Source organism: Typha latifolia, chromosome 2, assembly GCF_019914945.1.
Source record: "Typha latifolia isolate L0001 chromosome 2, TyphaL0001v2, whole genome shotgun sequence".
Taxonomy (NCBI): domain Eukaryota; kingdom Viridiplantae; phylum Streptophyta; class Magnoliopsida; order Poales; family Typhaceae; genus Typha; species Typha latifolia.
Genome location: NC_133087.1, coordinates 8103530 through 8124047, shown reverse-complemented (window position 1 = coordinate 8124047; position 20518 = coordinate 8103530). Strand labels below are relative to the sequence as shown.

At 41.8% G+C, this 20518-nt stretch overlaps 1 protein-coding gene across 1 annotated transcript; it reads left to right on the top strand.

Annotated features, from left to right (window-relative positions):
* Window positions 1-2929: 2929 nt before the first annotated feature.
* On the top strand, window positions 2930-6677 carry LOC140781213 (uncharacterized). Its single transcript, XM_073127102.1, has 2 exons — window positions 2930-3327; window positions 6180-6677. The coding sequence occupies exons 1-2, from the start codon at window positions 3045-3047 to the stop codon at window positions 6596-6598; spliced, it is 702 nt and encodes a 233-aa protein (XP_072983203.1). The 5' UTR covers window positions 2930-3044; the 3' UTR covers window positions 6599-6677.
* The last annotated feature ends 13841 nt before the right edge of the window (window positions 6678-20518 follow it).

Genomic DNA, 20518 nt, shown 5'->3' with positions numbered 1-20518 from the left:
GCCAACTGGTTTGATATTATTCAAATATCTGTAGAATATTCTGCAAATATTTTCCCAAAATTTCGCAGAGCTAGATTTAGCTAATTAAATAAAATCCTAACATAGTAAGACTTTGACATAAGAATAATAAATAAGATAGCTAGACTTGATCAATCAAGCCCAATGTCTTTCAAGGTGATCTGATCTAGTCTGAATCACATCAGAGTACGAGCCCGAGAATGAATGGTTGAATGACCCAGTATGCTAGCGCTATCAAACTGAGCTGATCCTACATGTAGCCCGAGCGTGACATGAGCTAGACACTTAGGCTCATGTCCCACATGACTAGCCTTAAACACGAGGTCAATTGGCCCGCGATGACAACCACATTTTGGGATTTAAGCTCGGACTGTCAAGCTTGATTTTTCAAAACTCTCTAGAGGAGATCCATTAGACTAGACCTATCTAGCAAAGCAGTTTTTCACATACCATGTCATGCTCGACCATTAGAAGGTCTAGCTAGCTTCATTATACTTGGAGGGTATGGCAATTAGGTAGTACCAGTCAGCTAAGTGTACTTGACCATTTAAGTCTTGGTAGGACTTTGTGGATGTGATTTGTGCTCAGTTCTATCCGTCCCAGTACGAGGACTTTCAAGCCACGTTGACTAAGCTGACTCATTCAACAATAGTTTGAGCCTACTATGAGGAGTTTCAGTGGATCTGCAATCGGGTCACTAATTAGTCTGACTCAGCCCTAAAGAGTACCTTTATTAATGGGCTCAAGCCTGACATTTAGGCTAAGGTCAAGGCTTTGAGGCCCACTACTTCTAACGTGACCTTCTCCTTAGTTGTTCTTATGGAGTACAAGTTGGATCAGTTGAACCAAATTCGCAAGGAGGAGAGAAGAAAGATGACCCGAACCAATGGCCCATTTGAGACTACATCTGCCCCGACTCAGCCTATGTAGACAACTCAGCCTAACCGCCAAATGATCTCACGCCGCGATGTACCCAATGATCCCCACCCCTAATAAATGCAAGTGCCAACCAACCCAAGTCATGTTCTTTAGTAAACTCGAGGATGAACCTGAGTCTTATGATTAGTATGACAAGAGCACAAGAAAGTAAGAGACTAGTCACCTTGAGGACAAGGCGTTAGAAGCGTGGTGGATTGTTACAATCTGACCACATAGGTTAGGTTAGTCGAGTCAAGTCAATTTGAGTTAATTAGTTAACTTTATCTTTTTATTTTAAATTTCAAATAAATCAGATAATTAGCATGTGGATCTAATTCGCTAGAATTTTTATTCATATAAATAGGAGTGAGCATGTGTTGATAAATTATCATTGAATGAATCTGAGTTTAGCTAAATTATTCATTTTGTCTTTATTTTTTACCGTAGCTATTAGATCATATTTATTTTTTTAGGAGTAGATCATAGTCATAGAATCATTTCGATCTTTCAAACCCTAGCCATCTTCCTCCATCAGCAACCACCCTTACGGCCGTCCACCACCACCCTTAGCTGTTTGCCACCCTCCGACGACCGCTGCAATGTCAGATATTTACCATTCTAATCTTGCTCTACTATTTTATTTATATCTTTTCATCTAGACCTCCGATTTAGGATAAAACTAGAGTCATTAGAACTCTATCTCATGAGGCTACCACTATTTAAATTTTTATAAATTTTTTAGGTTCGAATTAATCCAAATCTAGTGCATAACAAAGAGGTTCAATATGGAGGATGCTAAACCAATTTGTACACCTGTTGAAATAATTTCAAACTTTCAAGACAACAATCTAGAATGACACAAAATGAGAAGGTAGAGATAGTGAAAGTTCCATATGCCTAAGCAATTGACAACTAAATGTATGCTATAATATGTAGAAGACTGAACATTGCGCATATAGTGGGAATGTGGGAATCATTAGTAGGTATATGAAAAACCAAGGTAGAGAGAAAAATATCACTATAGGACAAATCGCATTGATCTCAAATAATATTTCATACATCACCATCGAGAATGAAATATTGAAACTAGTGAAGATTCATGCAAGTCAAGTGGCTAGAGGGTATTAGATTTTTTTTTTCTCTTTCTTTTTATTCCATTGGGTCGCCTTTGGATCTAGAGGACGGAGGTTTTTTATTCCTTTTATTGACATACCTTGTGTTTGCCATTTATTTGGGTCGTCCTCTTCCCCCTTTGTTGGTGGGCTATAAGAGGTGTTTTTTGACATTTGCGCCAATGGTTCTCTCTTTATCTTCTCTTCGAAGCTCTATAGAGTTGTGTGCCCGGATTTGCAGTGGTCATGACAAACCTACTGGATATTAGATCATTTGTGCTTGTGTCATTGCATAGGTTGTACTTTTTGCAATATTTTTCTGTACCCTTTTGACTTTGATACAATATATTTCTTTATTGTGATATTGTTATTTACCAAGTTGTGGGGCTTGTTAAAGTTGTCTATAGCCCTATCTATCCTATCTCTCCTATTAGTTATGTTAATCAATCTTATAATCATTTGGACGCCATTAATGAAATTCCTCCCCTATCAGTTTTCTCTTTAAAACAATATAATAAAGAAAAAAAAAAGTTATGATTTTCTATGAAAATTTCTCTATTTGCTTTTCAAAGAGCTACAGCATCAGAGAGCCCACATCAGCACGAGCAGTGCAGCATAAATTTGAGATCTGACATAAATTTTCAGCTTATTGTTCGATGGGAGTAAAAATTAATCTATTTACTCCAAAATAGGCGAAAGATATCTTAATAACGACAAATATAAAAAATTCAGCTTAGAATTAGCATAAATAAATAATTAAAAAAAGCACAGTATCTTATCTCCGTAAATTCTAATAAATTAATATAAAACCGTGCCTGACTTCTTTTTTTATTAGTGGAGGCGGCCACGTCCTTGTTTCATACTCATTCGTTTGCCTGTTTTCATTAAAGCGTTGAAGCAGTATATAGAGATGCAAATGCAATTTATGAGCTGAAAAGCAAACAAAACAAATAAGCCATCCATCATTATCTCCTTCCCACCCACCGAGATCTGAAGATGATTCGGTTGCTCTTCACGGTGGTGTCGGCGGAGGCGGGGGTGGTGGTGGCCGTGCTGTTCAAAACGCCGCTGCGGAAGCTGGCCATCGCTGGTATTGACCGACTCAAGCACGGCCACGGCCCGGTCGTGGTGAAGACAATTGCGGGTACGATGCTCTCCGGCCTCGCCTCCAGTCTCTACAGCATGGCCAAGATCCGGAAACGCTCCACAAAGCTCGGATCCATCACACCCATTGACCAAGTTCTCATGAGCCGATACATCCTCGAGGCCTCCCTCATGGGTATATCTCATATCATTTCCTTCTTCCTTATTGAAGAACACCAAAGGAATCTAAGCCTTTTCCCGTTTGAAATTAAAGCATTATAACTGACGATTCAATTGAATTTTTCTTATAACCAATATAAACATGGCCTTCCGTTTTGCAACTAGTTAATTTATTTCCTAGATCAAACGCTTGTTGTGGAAGAGCTAGATATATTACTTTCTCCTTGCAATAACTGTGCTGTTGTAGCGTTGCCATTTGATATTACTATCGTATTGACATTTTGGTTGCAAGATGTTTAGTAGCATTTTCTTCATTTTTTCCTTATTTGTAATTTACTTAAATCTCTAGACGCTTCTGCAGATGAAATGTGAATCAAATTTGGGGTTAATTAAATATTTAATTTTGAATGATCTTTTCAATGGGTTTTCTAGATTTAAGGCATCATCATGTAAGCAGTCATCATGTAGAGCATGTATGTTAGTAATGCTCTGTTTGCAAGAAACCATCATCATTTATCTTATACTATCCCGCAATGGATTAGAATCAAATTGGCCCGAGACAACAAAGGATCCTGTTGTTCGCTTGGATGCGGTGCGTATCAACTAGGCGGGTGTATCTGAGCTTAGGTAACCACCGGCTACCTGTAGGTGGGGTGAAAACAGATCAGATACTAATCATATAGTGCGCAAATCACATTCAATCTATATTTTGGGTTCATATATAATTATTTGACGGATAACAAAATTTAAATAAATTATGACATTTTTCAAACAATTAACACATAATGTTAAGAGTTTCAATAAAAAAAATTTACATGTCAATTACATATAAATTTAGTAAAATCAATCTCTAGGAATAATATAGAATATATTATTAGGAACAATATCAATATTCACCATTTAAATAAGCACTAAAAATTATAAATCATTCAAAAACATGTAGTTAAACGGATATCTGATATTTGTATCTAAAAAATTATATCCGACAAATATACGAATCCGTATTTGAGTTTTTCTTTAAACAATCTTGCCCATATCTGAATCTGTATTTGGGTTAGGTATGAAACTTTTGTCTAAATCCGATCTGAATTAGGTTGAATGGCAAGTCGGATCGAAGTTAATCAGACCCATTTTCACCCCCTACTTGTAGGCTTTCTAGAAGCGATGCACACTAGGCTTTTGTAGGCTTTTGTTACAAATTAGATTTGGAATGATCTGTTCGTAAGAAAATTATAAAAATTTAGGGATCTATGGTTATGATCTACTCCTATGAAGATAAAAATAATCTAACGGCTAAGGTAAAAAGATAAGGATGAAAATAATAATCGGCTAAACTCAGATTTCTCCCAATGATTCAATGATTATTATCAACACATGCCCACCCTTATTTATAGGAGTAAAATCCCTAGCGGATCAGATGTACATGCGAATTATCCGATTTATTTAAAATTCAAAACAAAAGGATAAAGCTAAGTAACTAATTTGGTTTAAGTCAACTTAACCCATGTGATCGGATCGTAACAGCTTCTTAGGTGCACGCCCACGTAGGTTGGTGAGCTCGATGAACCTAATCTAGGGTCTGTTATGGCTAGGACTTAAGGTCGGATTTCTAGGGATTGTAATAGGTCTTAAGGTGGTGTTTGGATTGAAAGATATAGTTAAGTGATGATAGGATGATCAAGCGTTTAGATACAATATAGATTAGAGCTATACTTTGATATAGAGGTTGCGCATAATGCTAAAGAGGAATATCACAGTAAAAGAAAAGCTAATAAGAGGAGAGGGCGCTAAGGATAGAGAAGTACTTGTTAGAAAATAGAGAGAGATGTAGAGACATTGGGGAAGATAAATTTATTTAAATTTATAAACATACTTAAAATGCAAGCCATAAAATCTTATTTATGAAAAACGTAACATAGAGTCCTAAAATCGAACATAGAGTCCACTGTATCTTGTTTGGATTTTTTTTTCATTTTTCACCTTAGAATCTAAATGTAAAGAAAGTCCAAGTACAAAAAATGTAGAGAATAATGTCACCGATCTAATCCTTTTGGTTTTATATTATTCAGATTTTATAGGAATACATGCTAATTATTTTTCCAAAACTACATAGATTATAAATTCTTAAAATTTAGAGATTTAGATAAATTTCTTACTTGGACTCAAATTGGACCAGATCGTATCAATTTCATTCTTTGGTATTTCATAGAGAAGTCTCATGTGATAGGGTCTTTTATAGTACAAAAGCAAAGGAATAAGATGATACAGCATATATGTCGATAAAAAATGGAATCATTGTACTGCAATTAGATTAGATGTATAATTTTAGGATTATTTACACTTTGATTGACCATAGGTCGTTCAATTTCACTCCATGATCATCTCTCTCTACACCATCAACCATAGGTAGTTTTACTTTCGCTTCATGATGATCATCTTTCTCTATGCTTGAACCCCTCTCATCTATTGGCATTAACAAAGTGCAAAATGGCTATTATACTCCTAAGGAAACAACATCCCTCTTAGGTAACAGGAATTTTGTTTGGGACTAGGGCAGAGAAAGAGGATGACAGGGAGGAGGACAAGGGGCCGAAGAAGAGGGAAAGAGTCGTGGTTTACAGTCCATGGTTTAGGAGCCTTAGAAATTAGAGATATAATCAACCTTGATAACGCATTGTTTTATGTTTGTTGACATGAATTTGGGTATTGTTTCCTATGCTTAAAACTTACATAATTATCCTAGTGTGACTACTGAAATCTTTTATTTTTAAATCTACCACTTCTCTAACTTTCAAATGGGTTAATACTAATAAATGTTTTTATTTATCTGAATTGGATGTGATGTACGCCAATATCATACTATTTCAGGATACTCCTTATTCCTGGCGCTAATCGTTAATCAGCTACACCATTTTCATAGAGAGCTAAACTGGCTCAAAAAGAGCATGGAGGCTGTGATGAAGCATACAACTGCTGTAGAAGAGGTGAACAGAGGGAACTTAGAGGAGATGAAAGCAAACGAAGAGATTACTGTTGTAAACATGCAAGTAATGCATGTGAAGTTGGAGTTGCAAACAAAAACAGAGGAGGCAAAGACCGTTGAAGCCAAAGCACAAAATTTAAGGAAACAATCTGAAGGGTTACTACATGAGTATGAGCGCCTGTTGGAGGACAAGGAGAAACTTCTCAACCAGTTGCAGACATTTGATTTCCAGATGCCACAAGCTGATTACAAGAAAATTGGCGAGACAAAAAATGCTTCGTCAAGTGAAATTTCTTCTTCTTGACTATTCTTTTTACAGTTTTTGTACGGAATAATGTGCTCATTCCTTTACTTTTAGCTAAAACTGTTATTCTTGGGACCAATTGTATAGTTTTCCTATGTGTTTGCCTCTCACATAAACTAATTGGCGATACTCTTTCATGTGTGTCTTGTATTAAAAAATAGGCATCATCATATTATAAACGATCGACTAGGTCTTCAATATAGATGTATTTTATTCTCATATGTTGCCTTGATAAAATAGAAGAGTGGTTCTTAGATCTACACGTATGGATCAGTCCATTTCGATCTTGAATGATTATGAGCTACACTGTTGTTACATCTGTTCAATAATAAGTCAGCGCTGAGGCATATAAATACATCCACATAGTGCACGCCTAAATACACTCTGCTAATCATCAATTACCTTACCATAGTGAGGGAGTCATCTAAATATGTTAGCACGAAGCCGAAGTGCATTCAAATGCTCGCACGCAAACTTTAAACTATCTCTTGAGGATGTTCGAACTTTTGTGAACAGGTGCGTGAACACAATATAGAGATGGGTTGGAAGGATTTTTCTTGAACTTTTAGCCATCAATCTCTTAGGATCTCCTCTAGCTATAAAAGGGGTGTCTTGGGATATTGTTGTTGAGCTCTTCTCCCTAAAGAAAACCCAAGGAGCCAAAGAAAATCGATCGGAGGTCCATCGCACTACTGAGATCATCTCTGCTTTGGAGCCTTTTTGAAGGGACCTCAATTTAGTTACAACATACTCGTCTACAATAGTTTGAAGTAGCGATCCGAGTTGAAGGACAAGCTCATCCAAATGTTTTATGATAGAGTCTAGCTTGAGCCATAGCCTACTAGTTATGATGTAAATCCAGCATCATCACGCTAGCCACATCAACCTGATTGAGAATCATGTCACCTGATAGAGAGAATCTACTATTACTATAAATAGCCTCTACTGATACTATAAACATTCTCTACTATTATGGTAAATAACCATAACAATATTTTTGATATCATGATTTGTATAATGTTGATATGATTCCGCCAGATCGAGCACTATTCGACCTAGGGTTGACTGATACGGACCAGCTAACTGATATGAAATAGTTCCTTCATCAATTTTCTTGCTTTTGGGACGTAATAGTTATTTGCTTATTTGTTAAGTAATAAGGCTCCCTACCAATCAAAAGTTTAATGTCTCGAGTTCTGGCATTTGAATGCCCGAGGTAGACGTTCGAACGCCACAACTGGAGAGCAAAAAGAGGTTTGCGATGAGGACATGCTCGGGTTAATTGTTTTCTAGTCTTTGCTTAGTTAAGTTAGTTGTTGTTTTCTTATGTAGACGAGTTGTTGCATATCGAAATCAAGCCTATTCAATCTAGCTAATCAAGTCAGGTCAAGTCAGAGAGCCACCTATAAATAGATGTGGTATGCACCTGATTAGTAACTTTGAAAAATTAATCGGATCTTCTCCTTCGTTTCTTCTCCCTCAATCATCCCAATCTAGCCAACCACCATTGTTGGCCGAGCTCCTTCCCCTTCCATCTGGTCACCTCTCTCGTCCTTGAGAAATGACCCACTCTCTCCCTCATCTTCTCTATCTTGCGCAGCATTGTAACTTATCATACACCTTCATTAATCCACATTCATCAACCCTAGCCGAGCTCCACCACATTCACCAACCGGTGTGGCCACGGCCAGCCTTAGCCTGTATGAACCGACAGGAGGTGATCTTGCGATGGCGTTGGCATGAAATAATGCCATGTTGGACATGATGATGTAGTGGGTAGACAACATGCAAAACGAGTGAATCGAGTTTAAGGAGATGATGTTGAACCACTTGATCGCATCTATAGTGGTACTCGACTTGTGGTATTCCCCATAGGCACTTAGTCTTTTTAATATTCAATTGGTTTTGCTTCAACAAATTCAGCACATCCTCAAAATGCCTCCAATGCTCCAATTTAGTCATACTATATACCAAAATATCGTAAAAAAATACCAAGACATACCTTCGCATGAGAGGCCAAAATATATTATTCATGAGGTCTTGAAAGGTAGCTGGAGCAATGGTGTGACCAAAAGCATCACCCGGAACTCGTAATGTCTGTCCAGTGTTCGAAACGCATTTTTGTGCACATCCACCGGGTGAACTCTAATTTGATGATACCCGACCCTCAAGTCAAGCTTGCTGAATATAGTCGCCCCTGCAAGCTCGTCTAGTAGCTCCTCTATAACTGGAATAGGTATCGATCCTTGACGGTAATAGCGTTTAGTGCCCGATAGTCAATAGAAAAATGTCATGTGCCGTCTTTTTTCTGCACCAATAGCACGGGGAATGAGTATGAGCTATGACTTGGTTGAATGAGACCTTGCTCCAACATCTCGGCTACCATCTTTGAGATAACTTTTTTTTGCATATGTGGATACCAATATGGCCGCACGTTCGTCGGTGCAGCCCTGGGTACAATCTCTATGCGATGGTCCACCGTTCTCGGTAGCAACTCCTGTGACTCCTCAAATAGTCCAGAAAAGTTATCTAATAAATTAAACAATTCAATGGTAGTACCTAAACTCATTTGAGGCTCATCTCCTGCTAGTCCTAACTGAAGAAGATAGGCCAAATTATACGCACAAGGTAGCCCCACCATAGACTGCATCGTAGGAATCGGCGAAGACCGAACACCATCCAGCCGCACATCTTTGTTTCCTTGTTTAAATTTCATCCACATGCTCTGGAAATCAAATATGACGGGTCCCAAACTCTATAACCACTAAGTACCAAATACAATGTCCACTCCTCGCAGTGCCAACGGATAACAAGTCCATAATGATGTCGTGTCCTTGCACCCATTTATCGACCCAGCAACAGAAGCCCTCTAGCTTAAGCTTCGTGCCATCTCTAGTAGCAACGTCAAATCCCGTGGTCGGTTCGGCATCCAAACCCAATCTCCTCACTAATCTCTCGTCTAGAAAGTTGTGTACTCCTCGAATTGATGATGATGTGCACACAATGCTTTCTAACGAGTCCGTCTACTCGTAACGTCCTCGGCGTGGAAGTATCCGAATATGGATGCATCAATATTTCAGCTCAGATATCTTCCTCCGCGCCCTCCTCAACGACATCTTTCTGGACCTCCTCTGTACACTCTCCATCATCAACAACCTCATCATCCTCCTTAAGACCAACTATAAGCATCACACTCTCGATCGATATAGAACACCGATGACCGGGGGTGAAACGCTCATCACATCGAAAGTAAAGGCCCTTCGCTCTTCGCTCCTCCACCTAGGCAGGTGTGAGTTCGAACGGGGGGTCTTGTGCCTCCTCTAATATCGGAAGAAGGTCTCAAAGGTGGTCGTTGTCTAGTACTCGCAGCCACTATTTTTGAAATCGCAGAATTTCCGGCTAGCGTTCTAGGTGCAAATCAACCATCTCGGTTGCCTCAATTAGTTTTCACTGCCATCTTTAGAGCCCTATGCTTTTGTTCCATCCTTACGGCTTTCTCAAATGCTTCCTCAAGAGTAGTAGGACATAGAGCACAAACATCCATTTGTCTCTCCTCTCGCAGCCTCAAAATAAATGTGCTCATCAATGTCTGTCTGGCCCAAGGTGGCTCACAGCGACTACTAACTCTTTCAAACTCAGCTTGGTACTCTAATACGATCATCCTCTGCACCATCTTGCTTAATGTGGCAGCAAAATCTTCATATGCCACTGTCCCAAATCTTTGTGTAATCCTCCTACAAAAATTAGCCCATCCGATAAATTCACCACAACGAATGACAGATCTATACCAATGCAATGCCGTTCCTTGGAGGTGAAAACTTGCCATCTAGACTTTTGCATCTTCTGCTGTACCTTGACAATCAAAATATTGTTTAACTTGAAACACCCAATCCGTTGGATCACCGCCTTGAAATTTTGGAAAATTCAAGCATGCGGTTCTCCCCCGAATAGCATTGTCGGGTTTGCGAAAGATCCTTGGTTCAGGTCTAAACCTTTGTGCAAGTTGATCCCCTTCTCTAAATCTTTGAGCACGTCCATCACCATCTCCAAAGGGATCAACCTCATCCTCAAAGTGCAAATCCTCCTCATCAATGAAGAGCACCGGTGCCGCATGCCTCTCGGGTTCCACCACCGCCGGTCTTGAGTTTTTCATCGGAGGAGGGGAATTATGTGGATACATAGGTAAGAGGGGATCATTGACACTCACCTGACACATCTAGAGCTGTGGGGTATCAGTTCGATGAGGTCCCACCGCTGGTCCTTCTTAAAACTTCGATCGTCGTCGAGGAGATGACGAATCAAATTAGTTCATGACATATTCCTTGAAATTATTATGATCCTTTTGAATTGAGTCAACTCTACTCATCAATGTATGGAACATGCCCCCAAGTTCTTCCATATCCGCACTTAAAGACATTGGTTGACTCGGTCCTGCCGTGGTCGCTCTAAAGGAATCGGTCTCACGGTTAGGGTCATCGTGGATAGAGTCTTCCTTTGTCGGTGTGCTCTCCATAGGTCTTCTTGTTGATGTCATCTTCGTTGTTTCAACTATTAATGGAGGTCTGAGGTTCGCCTGCTCTAATACAACTGATAAGCTCTGATACCAATTTGTTAAGATCTAATACCAATGATAGGCTCTGATACCACTTGTTAGGCTCTAATACCACTTTGACAAGATCTGAAACCAAAGATAAGCTACGCAACTATTCCTTCAAGATCTGAATATATTATAGGAATTAGTCCGCACAACCGTGGATAAATATTCGTTTGATATTTTCTCCTGTAGTCAAAAAATTACAAAACCAATTGGGTTAAATCCATAACTTCATGATCTACAACTGTTGTCTGATACGATTCGGACTTCACCGATGCCGTCTCGAGCATTAATTCACGTTAGGAGTGTCTTTGTTTCTTATTTTAATGTTTAATTTCTAAGAAAATAAATTTTCTATAAGTCACGTTCGAACGCGGGTGGAGTGAGTTCGAATGTGGTTGTGAACGGGTTGTTAGAGTGTGCATTGTGCGTTCGAACGCCCCGTTCGAACGGACTATGAACGCCTATATCGAGTTCGCAAATATAGAGAAGTGAGAAACAAGTGCGTTCGATCGCGCGTTCGAACGCCTGTATCGCGTTCACAAATCCAGAGCGGTCGGGGAAAATTGTATTGTTTAGGGTTAATTTTGAGTGGTTTGGTTAGCCTCTAAAAGGGGTGTGGATGGCAACCAAAAAATTATTATTGAAGAATTGAGTTTTGCCTTGCCTCCTTCGTCTTCTTCACTCTCGTTCTCTCAGTCCCCGGCGACGCTGCTTCTAACCTCCCTCGACCGGCCGATCACCTTAGACTCTTAGGGGCGCGGCCCTCTCCTTCCCCTTCTTTCAATCTATCCAACACTTGCCCTAACCCTTCCATCAACCATAACCCTTCCACCACCACTTTTTACCGATGCCACCCCATTAACGCCGGTCCACCTCCAACCACCATCATCCTAGGATCGCGTGCCTCCATCCACGGATCCTAAACAGACCACCCTAATGTTCATCCACCAATCAAACTATATCTCGAGATTCCCACATCCGATTCACCTGAAACTTAATTTGTTGGAAAGTTTGTTTTTGGGGCTACAACATATTCAAATTTCACATTGATCTGACGGTAGCATCTTTCGAGATCTTATTTTAAAGTTCCGTGCCGGATTGAGTCAAGATCAGAGAATTGGAAGAGATCAAACCTTAGCCTAAGGGGAGATCGTATCAAGTCTGGTATTAGAGCCACTGTTCCTCGGACAAGAGCTTCCTTTGACAACCACTAGAGCCATGGCTGCACGGCAAGATGATGAAGAAGAGATTCTCCCAATAGAGGAGGGGAAAATGGTTGCAGGGACTTCCACCCGTGGAACCATCTGATCTAATTGGAATACAGAAGAACCTAGTATTCAAGCTGTCTTGGGGTCTCTTTCCGAACAAATGGCCATCAACAACCAGATGATGATGGAGATGATGCAGGAATTACAGGCGACAAGGGAAGCTATGGCGAACGGGAACACACCATTGACCCCACGACGCGAGTCCACCCCATGAACCCACTGCCACCGGTTCAGCCTTTGCAACCACAAGAGCCGCTGCTGCCACCACCCTATGGGCAGAGGCAAGCAAGGAGGGGTACACTAGGCCCCGTTGCAGGTGAACCCATTCGATGAGCAAACTAGTATGGAGACTACCTTGGAGATCAAGATCCATGGGCGGGTCATTACAATCCGGAACCACGGCGAGTCAATCAAAACCGAAGGAGGGATCATCAACCCTTCATGGTGCATCCTCCTCTGGTTAGATAAGGACTTGGACATGATCCGGAATGAGACAACGGCATCCCTGGACAAATCGTGCGTCTCAAATTTCCGAAGTTCAAAGGTGGCAATCTGATCGATTGGTTGTATAGGGTGGAGCAATTCTTCGCATACTAAGGTACGGTGGAAGAATACAAGGTGGCTCTTGCAAGCTTTGACCTTGAGGATGCGGCGCTTTATTGGTTTCGAGCAGCCAATGCCATTGAGGATATCGAAACTTGGGCTTTTTGCGCTGATATAACACGGTGATTTATAGCGTCGGGGTATGAAGACTTTGATGCTCTCCTCTCAAAGACGGTGCAAAAGACCACGATTGGGGCATACCGAGAAGAATTTGAGAGGATAAGTAGCCGATGTCATCCACCATGGATGGATCAGCAACTTTGTAGCACCTTTATCTCCGGACTGCGGGGAGACATACAAGCCGATGTGAGAGCTTTAAGGCCTAGAACCTTAAAGGAGGCCTTCAAAGATGCGGTTCTTATGGAAGACAAACATAGGGCCATGAAGTTACACCTGAATCAGAGTTGGACGAGCCAAGGGAATTGCAATCAAGCTCAACCAACCATAGTAGGGGGAAATATTACTAGAGTACCGAGAACCATTGCTGTGATGGTGCCTACTCGAGCACCCTTGAAGCCATCCCAAGATATGAAGTATGCACCTAGAGGTCCAGGACGAGCACTCACACCTGCTCAAGTGGAGGAATGAAGGGCCAAAGGCCTATGCTTTCGTTGTGATGAAAAGTTTGTGCCTGGGCATCGCTGCGCTAAACCAATGGGATCGGTGATGCTAATCGACGGATTGGAGGAAGCTGAGGATGAGTTTGCAGTTGAAAATGCAGGTGTGGCTGGACATCAAGGAGAAGAAGCTAAGGAGCAGCTCCTGGAGGACATGATAGCTGAAATCTCCCTCCACGCCTACTCGGGGACAGCTGCGCCAAAGACCTTGCCGGTGAACGGTGTAGTCAAGAAAACCATAGTGAGAATCTTGATTGACACCGGGTCCACCCACAACTTCATTGACAAGAGGCTCCTTAGGAAGATGGGCTCGAGTCGGAACCCATGGAAGGGTTCGATGTGACGATTGGAGATGGCACTACATTGCGAGCATATTTTATTTGTGGAGGTGTGAAATTGAGGGTGCAAAGCCAAACTTTCACATTGGATCTTTATCTGTTGGCCTTGCAAGGTGCCGACATTGTTTTGGGGACTCAATGGCTTCAAAGCTTGGGGCCTGTAACATTTGATTTCTCAAACCTCACACTGACATTTCGGATGGATGGTCGAAGTGTGCTGTTGGATGGAAATCAACCGCGGCAAGGGCCGACATTGCAACCACTTGTGGGCTTTCCCTATGTAAGGGACCGAGCTCTACTATTGCAAATGGCTGTTGCTGAACCAGAACATCCACCACCAAGGAAAATAGCTGCTGACATGCAAGAGCTGCTACAGGAGTTCTAGGATCTCTTTGAGGAACCCCAAGGACTGTCGCCGACTCGTTGGCACGACCATCGCATCCAGATCATTCCATGGGTTGAACCAGCAAATGTCCGACCCTATTGGTACCTGCATGTCCAGAAGGAAGAGATTAGTAAATTGGTGGTGGAAATGCTCGAGCAAGGGATTATTCAACTGAGTAGAAGTGCCTACTCATCACCAGTGCTACTGGTTCGGAAGAAAGACGGGAGTTGGCGGTTTTGCGTCGACTACCGAGCCTTGAATGCAATTACTATCAAGGACCGGTATCAAATACCGGTGATAGAGGAGTTGCTAGATGAACTCACAGGGTCGGCCTACTTTAATAAACTTGACTTAAGAGCGGGGTACGATCAAATCCACGTCGACCCGAAAGATGTGCACAAAATGACGTTCCGAACTCACGATGGCCACAATGAGTTCCGAACCATGCCGTTTGGGCTCACCAATGCACCGGCCACCTTCCAAGGGCTGATGATTGAATTTTTTCCCCACTTTTGCGTTAGTATGTGCTCATCTTCTTTGACGATATTCTAGTGTATAGCAGGAATTGGAGCGAGGACTTGCGTCATGTGCGGGAGGTATTAAAAATATTGCGACAAAACCAGTTAAAAGTCAAGATGAGCAAGTGTCTTTGGGGAGAGTGACGAGTGGAGTACTTGGGGCATATAATCTCAGCAAGTGGAGTGGAAGCCGATCCAAGCAAGATCAAGAATATGGTGGACTGGCCCATTCCTATTAATCAGCGGGAATTAAGGGGATTCCTTGGGCTGACGGGGTACTACCGGCGATTCGTTGCCAACTACGGCAAAATTGCCGCCCCACTGACCTCCTTATTTAGAAAAGGTGGGTTTCAATGGATGGGCAAAGCGACGAAGGCCTTCGAAGCCTTGAAGACAGCTATGTCTACCGCTCCTATTCTAGCACTACTAGATTTCAACAAGCCCTTTGTGATGGAATGTGACGCTTCGGGTGAGGGCATTGGAGCAGTTTTGATGCAAGAATGCAGACCCATGGTATATATGAGCAAAGCATTATCAAATAAGTCGCGATAGCTATCCACCTACGAGCGCGAAATGCTAGTGATTCTACACGCCGTCACCAAATGGCGACCCTACTTGATTGGCCAATGGTTTACTATCCGCACGGACTAGCGTAGCTTACCCTACTTCATGGAGCAATGTGTGCACACCCCAGCCCAACAACGGTGGGTCACAAAACTCCTTGGGTATGACTATGAATTACTCTACAAAATGGGGATCGAGAATCGAGCGGCCGATGCCCTTTCACGCCAACCGGACACAAGTGAGCTTGCCTCTTTTTTAGCACCAACAATTCCTCTATTTTCATATATGTGAGGAACCAATGTAGAAGATCATACCATGGAGGAGCTTGAGTTAGATTTTAAAGATCGCTTCCCAAATTTCAAACTTTGAGGACAAGGTTGCAGAAGCGTGGTGGATTGATACGATTCGAACTTCACCGATGTCGTCTCGAGCATGAATTCACGTTAGGAGTGTCTTTGTTTCTTATTTTAATGTTTAATTTCCAAGAAAATAAGTTTTTTGTAAGTTGCGTTCGAACGCGAGTGGAGTGAGTTTGAACGCGGTTGTGAACGGGTTGTGAGAGTATGCATTGTGCGTTCGAACGCCCTGTTCGAACGCACTGTGAATGCCTGCATTGCGTTCGCAAATCCAGAGAAGTGGGAAAGAGGCACGTTCGATCGCGCATTCGAACGCTTGCATCGCGTTCGTAAATCCAGATAAGAGCGAACTCGGTGCGTTCGAACGCGATCGGGCGCGTTCGAACGCGGTCGGTGAAAATTGTATTGTTTAGGGTTAATTTTGAGTGGTTTGGTTAGCCTCTAAAAGGGGTGTGGATGGCAACCAGAAAATTATTATTGAAGAATTAAGTTTTGCCTTGCCTCCTTCGTCTTCTTCACTCTCGTTCTCTCAATCCCCGGTGACGCCACTTCTAACCTCCCTCGACTGGCCAATCACCCTAGACCCTTAGGGGCGGCCCTCTCCTTCCCCTTCTTCCAATCTATCCAACACTTGCCCTAACCCTTCCATCAACCATAACCCTTCCACCACCACTTTTCACTGGTGCCACCCCATCAATGACGGTCCACCTCTGGCCACTATCATCCTAGGATCTCATGCCTCCATCCACGGATCCTAAATAGACCACCTTGATATTTGTCCACTAATCGGATGATATCTCGAGATCTCCATATTCGATTTGCTTGAAACTTAATTTGTTGGAAAGCTCTTTGTCGGGGCTACAACATATCCAAATTTCATGTCGATCTGATGGCGGAATCTATCGGGATCTTATTTTAAATTTCCATGCCAGATCGAGACAAGATCAGAGAATTGGAAGAGATCGAACCTTAGCCTAAGGGGAGATCGTACCATCGTCTTTACGCCCTTCACAAATTAGAACTGTTGCAGTGAAGAAAACATGGAATAACGTGGGTGATGGTGGTAGTGACGGGTGGAGTGGATGTTAGGGTTATGGATGGGTATGGAGATGAAGGTGGATTGTGGATGTGGTTAAAGAATGTAGACGAAGGGAACGAAGTGGTCGAGATCCCAAAGAAGAGGGTGGCTCGACAGTCTAGGGAGATTAGAAGTTAGGAGAAACTTTGTCAATGGTATAAGTAGAAAGATGGTGAAGAGGGAGGAGGGAGAAATCTAAAGAGAAGATAGGAGGCAAGAAATCAATAATCCAATAGCATAATGAAGTTCACTACCATCCACATATTTATAGTGGTTAGCCAACAAGTTTAAAAATAATATATAACCCTAATTTTAGAGGATTCTCACCGATCTCGCTCTAACGTGCTCGATCACATTTAAATGCACCATAAGACGTTCTCTATATGTGCGAACGCAATGCAGGCATTCGAACGCGGGCGCTCGAACTCGCCCGACCGAGTTCGGACGCAAAATATACGTTCTCTATATTTGCGAATCTGATGCAGGCGTTCGCAAAGGCGTTCGAACGCAACCCCATGTGTGTTCCAATGGAAATTATAAGAATTTTATTTTAATAAAAATAAACAACTAATACAATAAGAAAAGATCCTAACTAAGTGTATCGGCCTATCACGCTTCCCCCACCTTGCCTTCAAGGTGAAAATTCGGGGAAACACTCCAAGATATCAGTCTCCAACTCTCCATTAGCCTTATCGAATGGCTTGCCAAGCCACTCAACTAGAATCTCCATCTCCAATCTGGTACCATATCATTATCGTCGTTTAGCAAGTACTCGAACTGGCTCTACAACCTCTATCTCCTCAAATGGCTCCGGTAGAACTAATCCAATGACTTCCTGATCTCTAATCCGCTCCCTCAGCAATGAAACATGGAAGACAGGATGCATTCTCGACCCCTTCGGCAGCTCCAAACGATATGCAACCGGACCAATACTCTCCTACACCTAAAATGGACCAAAGTAGCGATGTGCTAAATTTTGGTTACGCATCGAATGTAAGGTCACCTGTTCCATATGGCGCACCCTCACAAACACCGAACTACTAATGTCGAACTTCTACTCCCTATGACTATGATTATAACTTGTTTCATGCGGTTTTGAGCAAGTTTAAGATGAGCACGCAACCTCCTCAATGTGGTGTCTCTATCCAGCAACGCTAAGTCCACCTCTATCTGATCTGCAGATATCACTAGATCATAAGCGCGTAACGTCGGAGCTGTGCATCCATACACCACCTCAAATGAAGTCAATCAAATGCTACTATGGTAGGCCGTGTTAAAGACCACTCCGCCCACGGTAAGAACTCCAACCATCGTCTCGGCATCTCTCCAACAAAGCACCGCAAGTACTACTCAATTCCTCGATTGACCACCTCGGTTTGACCGCCGTCTGTGGATGGTAGGCCGAACTGAAGTTCAATCGAGTCCCCTATAATCTAAAAAACTCAATAACCGAGCAACATCTCTAATAAAAATTTCAGCCACCGACTTGACTAAAAATAGATGTGGTAATGCCAAAAAGTGCACATACTTCCTCAATCTGTCAATCACCACAAAGATAAAGAAATAACAACGTACCAGAGGAAGACCCTCTATGAAGTCCATAGAAATGTCTTCCCAAACACGCTCCGGTATAGGTAAAGGCTAAAGTAATCCGACTGGTTTCAAAGTAATTGTCTTAGCCCTTAGACAGACTTCGCAATCACAGACAAAACTTTGAGATATCCTCCTATAAGTCCTCATGACTAGCTCTAGAGTTTGGTGGAAATGCTCTAACAATTTCTGCTACAATCCTTCATTTGCGGGCACTTGAATGCATCCGCAATCTAGCAGCAAACTGCCTCGGTTCTCCAACTCTAGATGGTGCTCTAGATCATCCAACACCTCCTGCAATAATTTGAAAATATCTTGGTCAAATGTACATGTATACCTCAGCTCGTCAAGGAAGGGAAAGGTAGGAGAAGAATAGGCTGCAAGCTCGGCGGTATCTGTTTAGCGCGATAGTGCATTCGCCGTTCTATTTTATATTCCCTTCTTGTATTGTATTTCATAATCATACCCAAACAATTTTGTGACCCATCTCTTCTGTGCCGGAGTGTGTATACGTTATCCCATAAAGTATGGAAGACTCCTTTGATCGGTTTGTATAATGAATCGTCTACCGATCAAATAAGGCCTCCACTTTATCACCGCATGTAGAATTGCCGACATCTCTTTCTCATAAATTGATAATTGCTGAGATTTTTGTGATAAAGCCTTGCTAAGATAAGCAATGGGACATCCTCCTTGCATTAGCATAGCTCCTCTGACAACACCTGATGCATCACATTCCACAATGAATTCTTTAGTGAAGTCCGGTAGCGCTAGAACGAACGTCGTCGTCATTGCTGTTTTTAGATTTTCAAAGGCTAGATTGACTTCATCCGTCCATCTAAAAGAGTCCTTCTTCCACAAAGAAGTGAGAGGAGCAGCGATCATGCTATATCCAACGATGAATTGACGATAATATCCGGTCAGCCCCAAAAATCCTCTCAATCCGATGGTAGTTGTAACAAACCAAGTAGGGTTTAAAAAAATGCATGTTGGGCAGGACGCGACCGGCCACGCTGTGGCCGACCTGGTGCCCAGCATGCCATGTATGCTGTGGCACAGTGGGGGTGCCACGTACCTCCACCGAGCCACTCTTCTCCACGCCATGGCGACGCGTGGAGGTGGGACCCAGCCCACCAGCCACTCCGTTGTCGCCGTGTGACTGACTTTTTCTCTCTCTAATAATCTCTCTCTCTCTCTCTCTTCCTATTTGTCAGTTGTCGTTCGAGACGCAGGAGGTTTGAGCCATTGACGCGAGGTCGGCCATTGAGTGGCCACCAACGGCGGTACCCCTCCCCTGCGGCCCAACCCTCTTCCCCGCTTCCTCCTTCTTCTTCTTCTTCTTCTTCCTCTTCTTTTTCTTCTTCTTCTTCTCCTCGTCCTTCTTCCCTTCTTTCCTCTTAGACTGCACCCTGCAAGTGGTGCTGGGCTCGGCCTAGCGCCCTTGCAGCGCAAGGCGCTAGGCTGAGCCCAACATTGTATATAGTTGATATAAATATAAATATATATATATATATATATGCACATTATTTATTTCTAATTATATTTGATGTTATTATTAATTATTCAATTAGTTTAGTTAATTTATATAAATTAAATAGAATTATATCATAGTTAGTAAATAATTCTAATTATATCATGTTTAGCGAAATACCTGCAATATAAATTACTATTTTAATCCTAGGTAGGTAATAGTAATTATTACGGTTATGTATGTATATTCTTACGTAATTATTTACAGTAACTTAATTCTTATTTTCTTAATTATCAAGGAGAATAATAGGTAGATAATTATGTTTTAAATACACTATTAAATAATATAATTATGGTTAATAAATAACAAAACAAATATAGAAATGAAGAGTACATAATTACAATAAGAAACTATCTTTTTGCCGAGTTAATTTTATTGAATAGAAAGACTGACATTATTTGTTATAAATAATTTCATATCCCGACCCCCCTGTTGAAGACCCTGTGGACCTAGCTATCGAGGCTTGATTGTTGTC

Coding starts and splice junctions, on each gene's coding strand:
- LOC140781213 (XM_073127102.1), top strand. CDS start 3,045: ATGATTCGGTTGCTCTTCACGGTGGTGTCGGCGGAGGCGGGGGTGGTG. Junction 3,328..6,179: donor CCTCGAGGCCTCCCTCATGG/GTATATCTCATA, acceptor ATACTATTTCAG/GATACTCCTTATTCCTGGCG.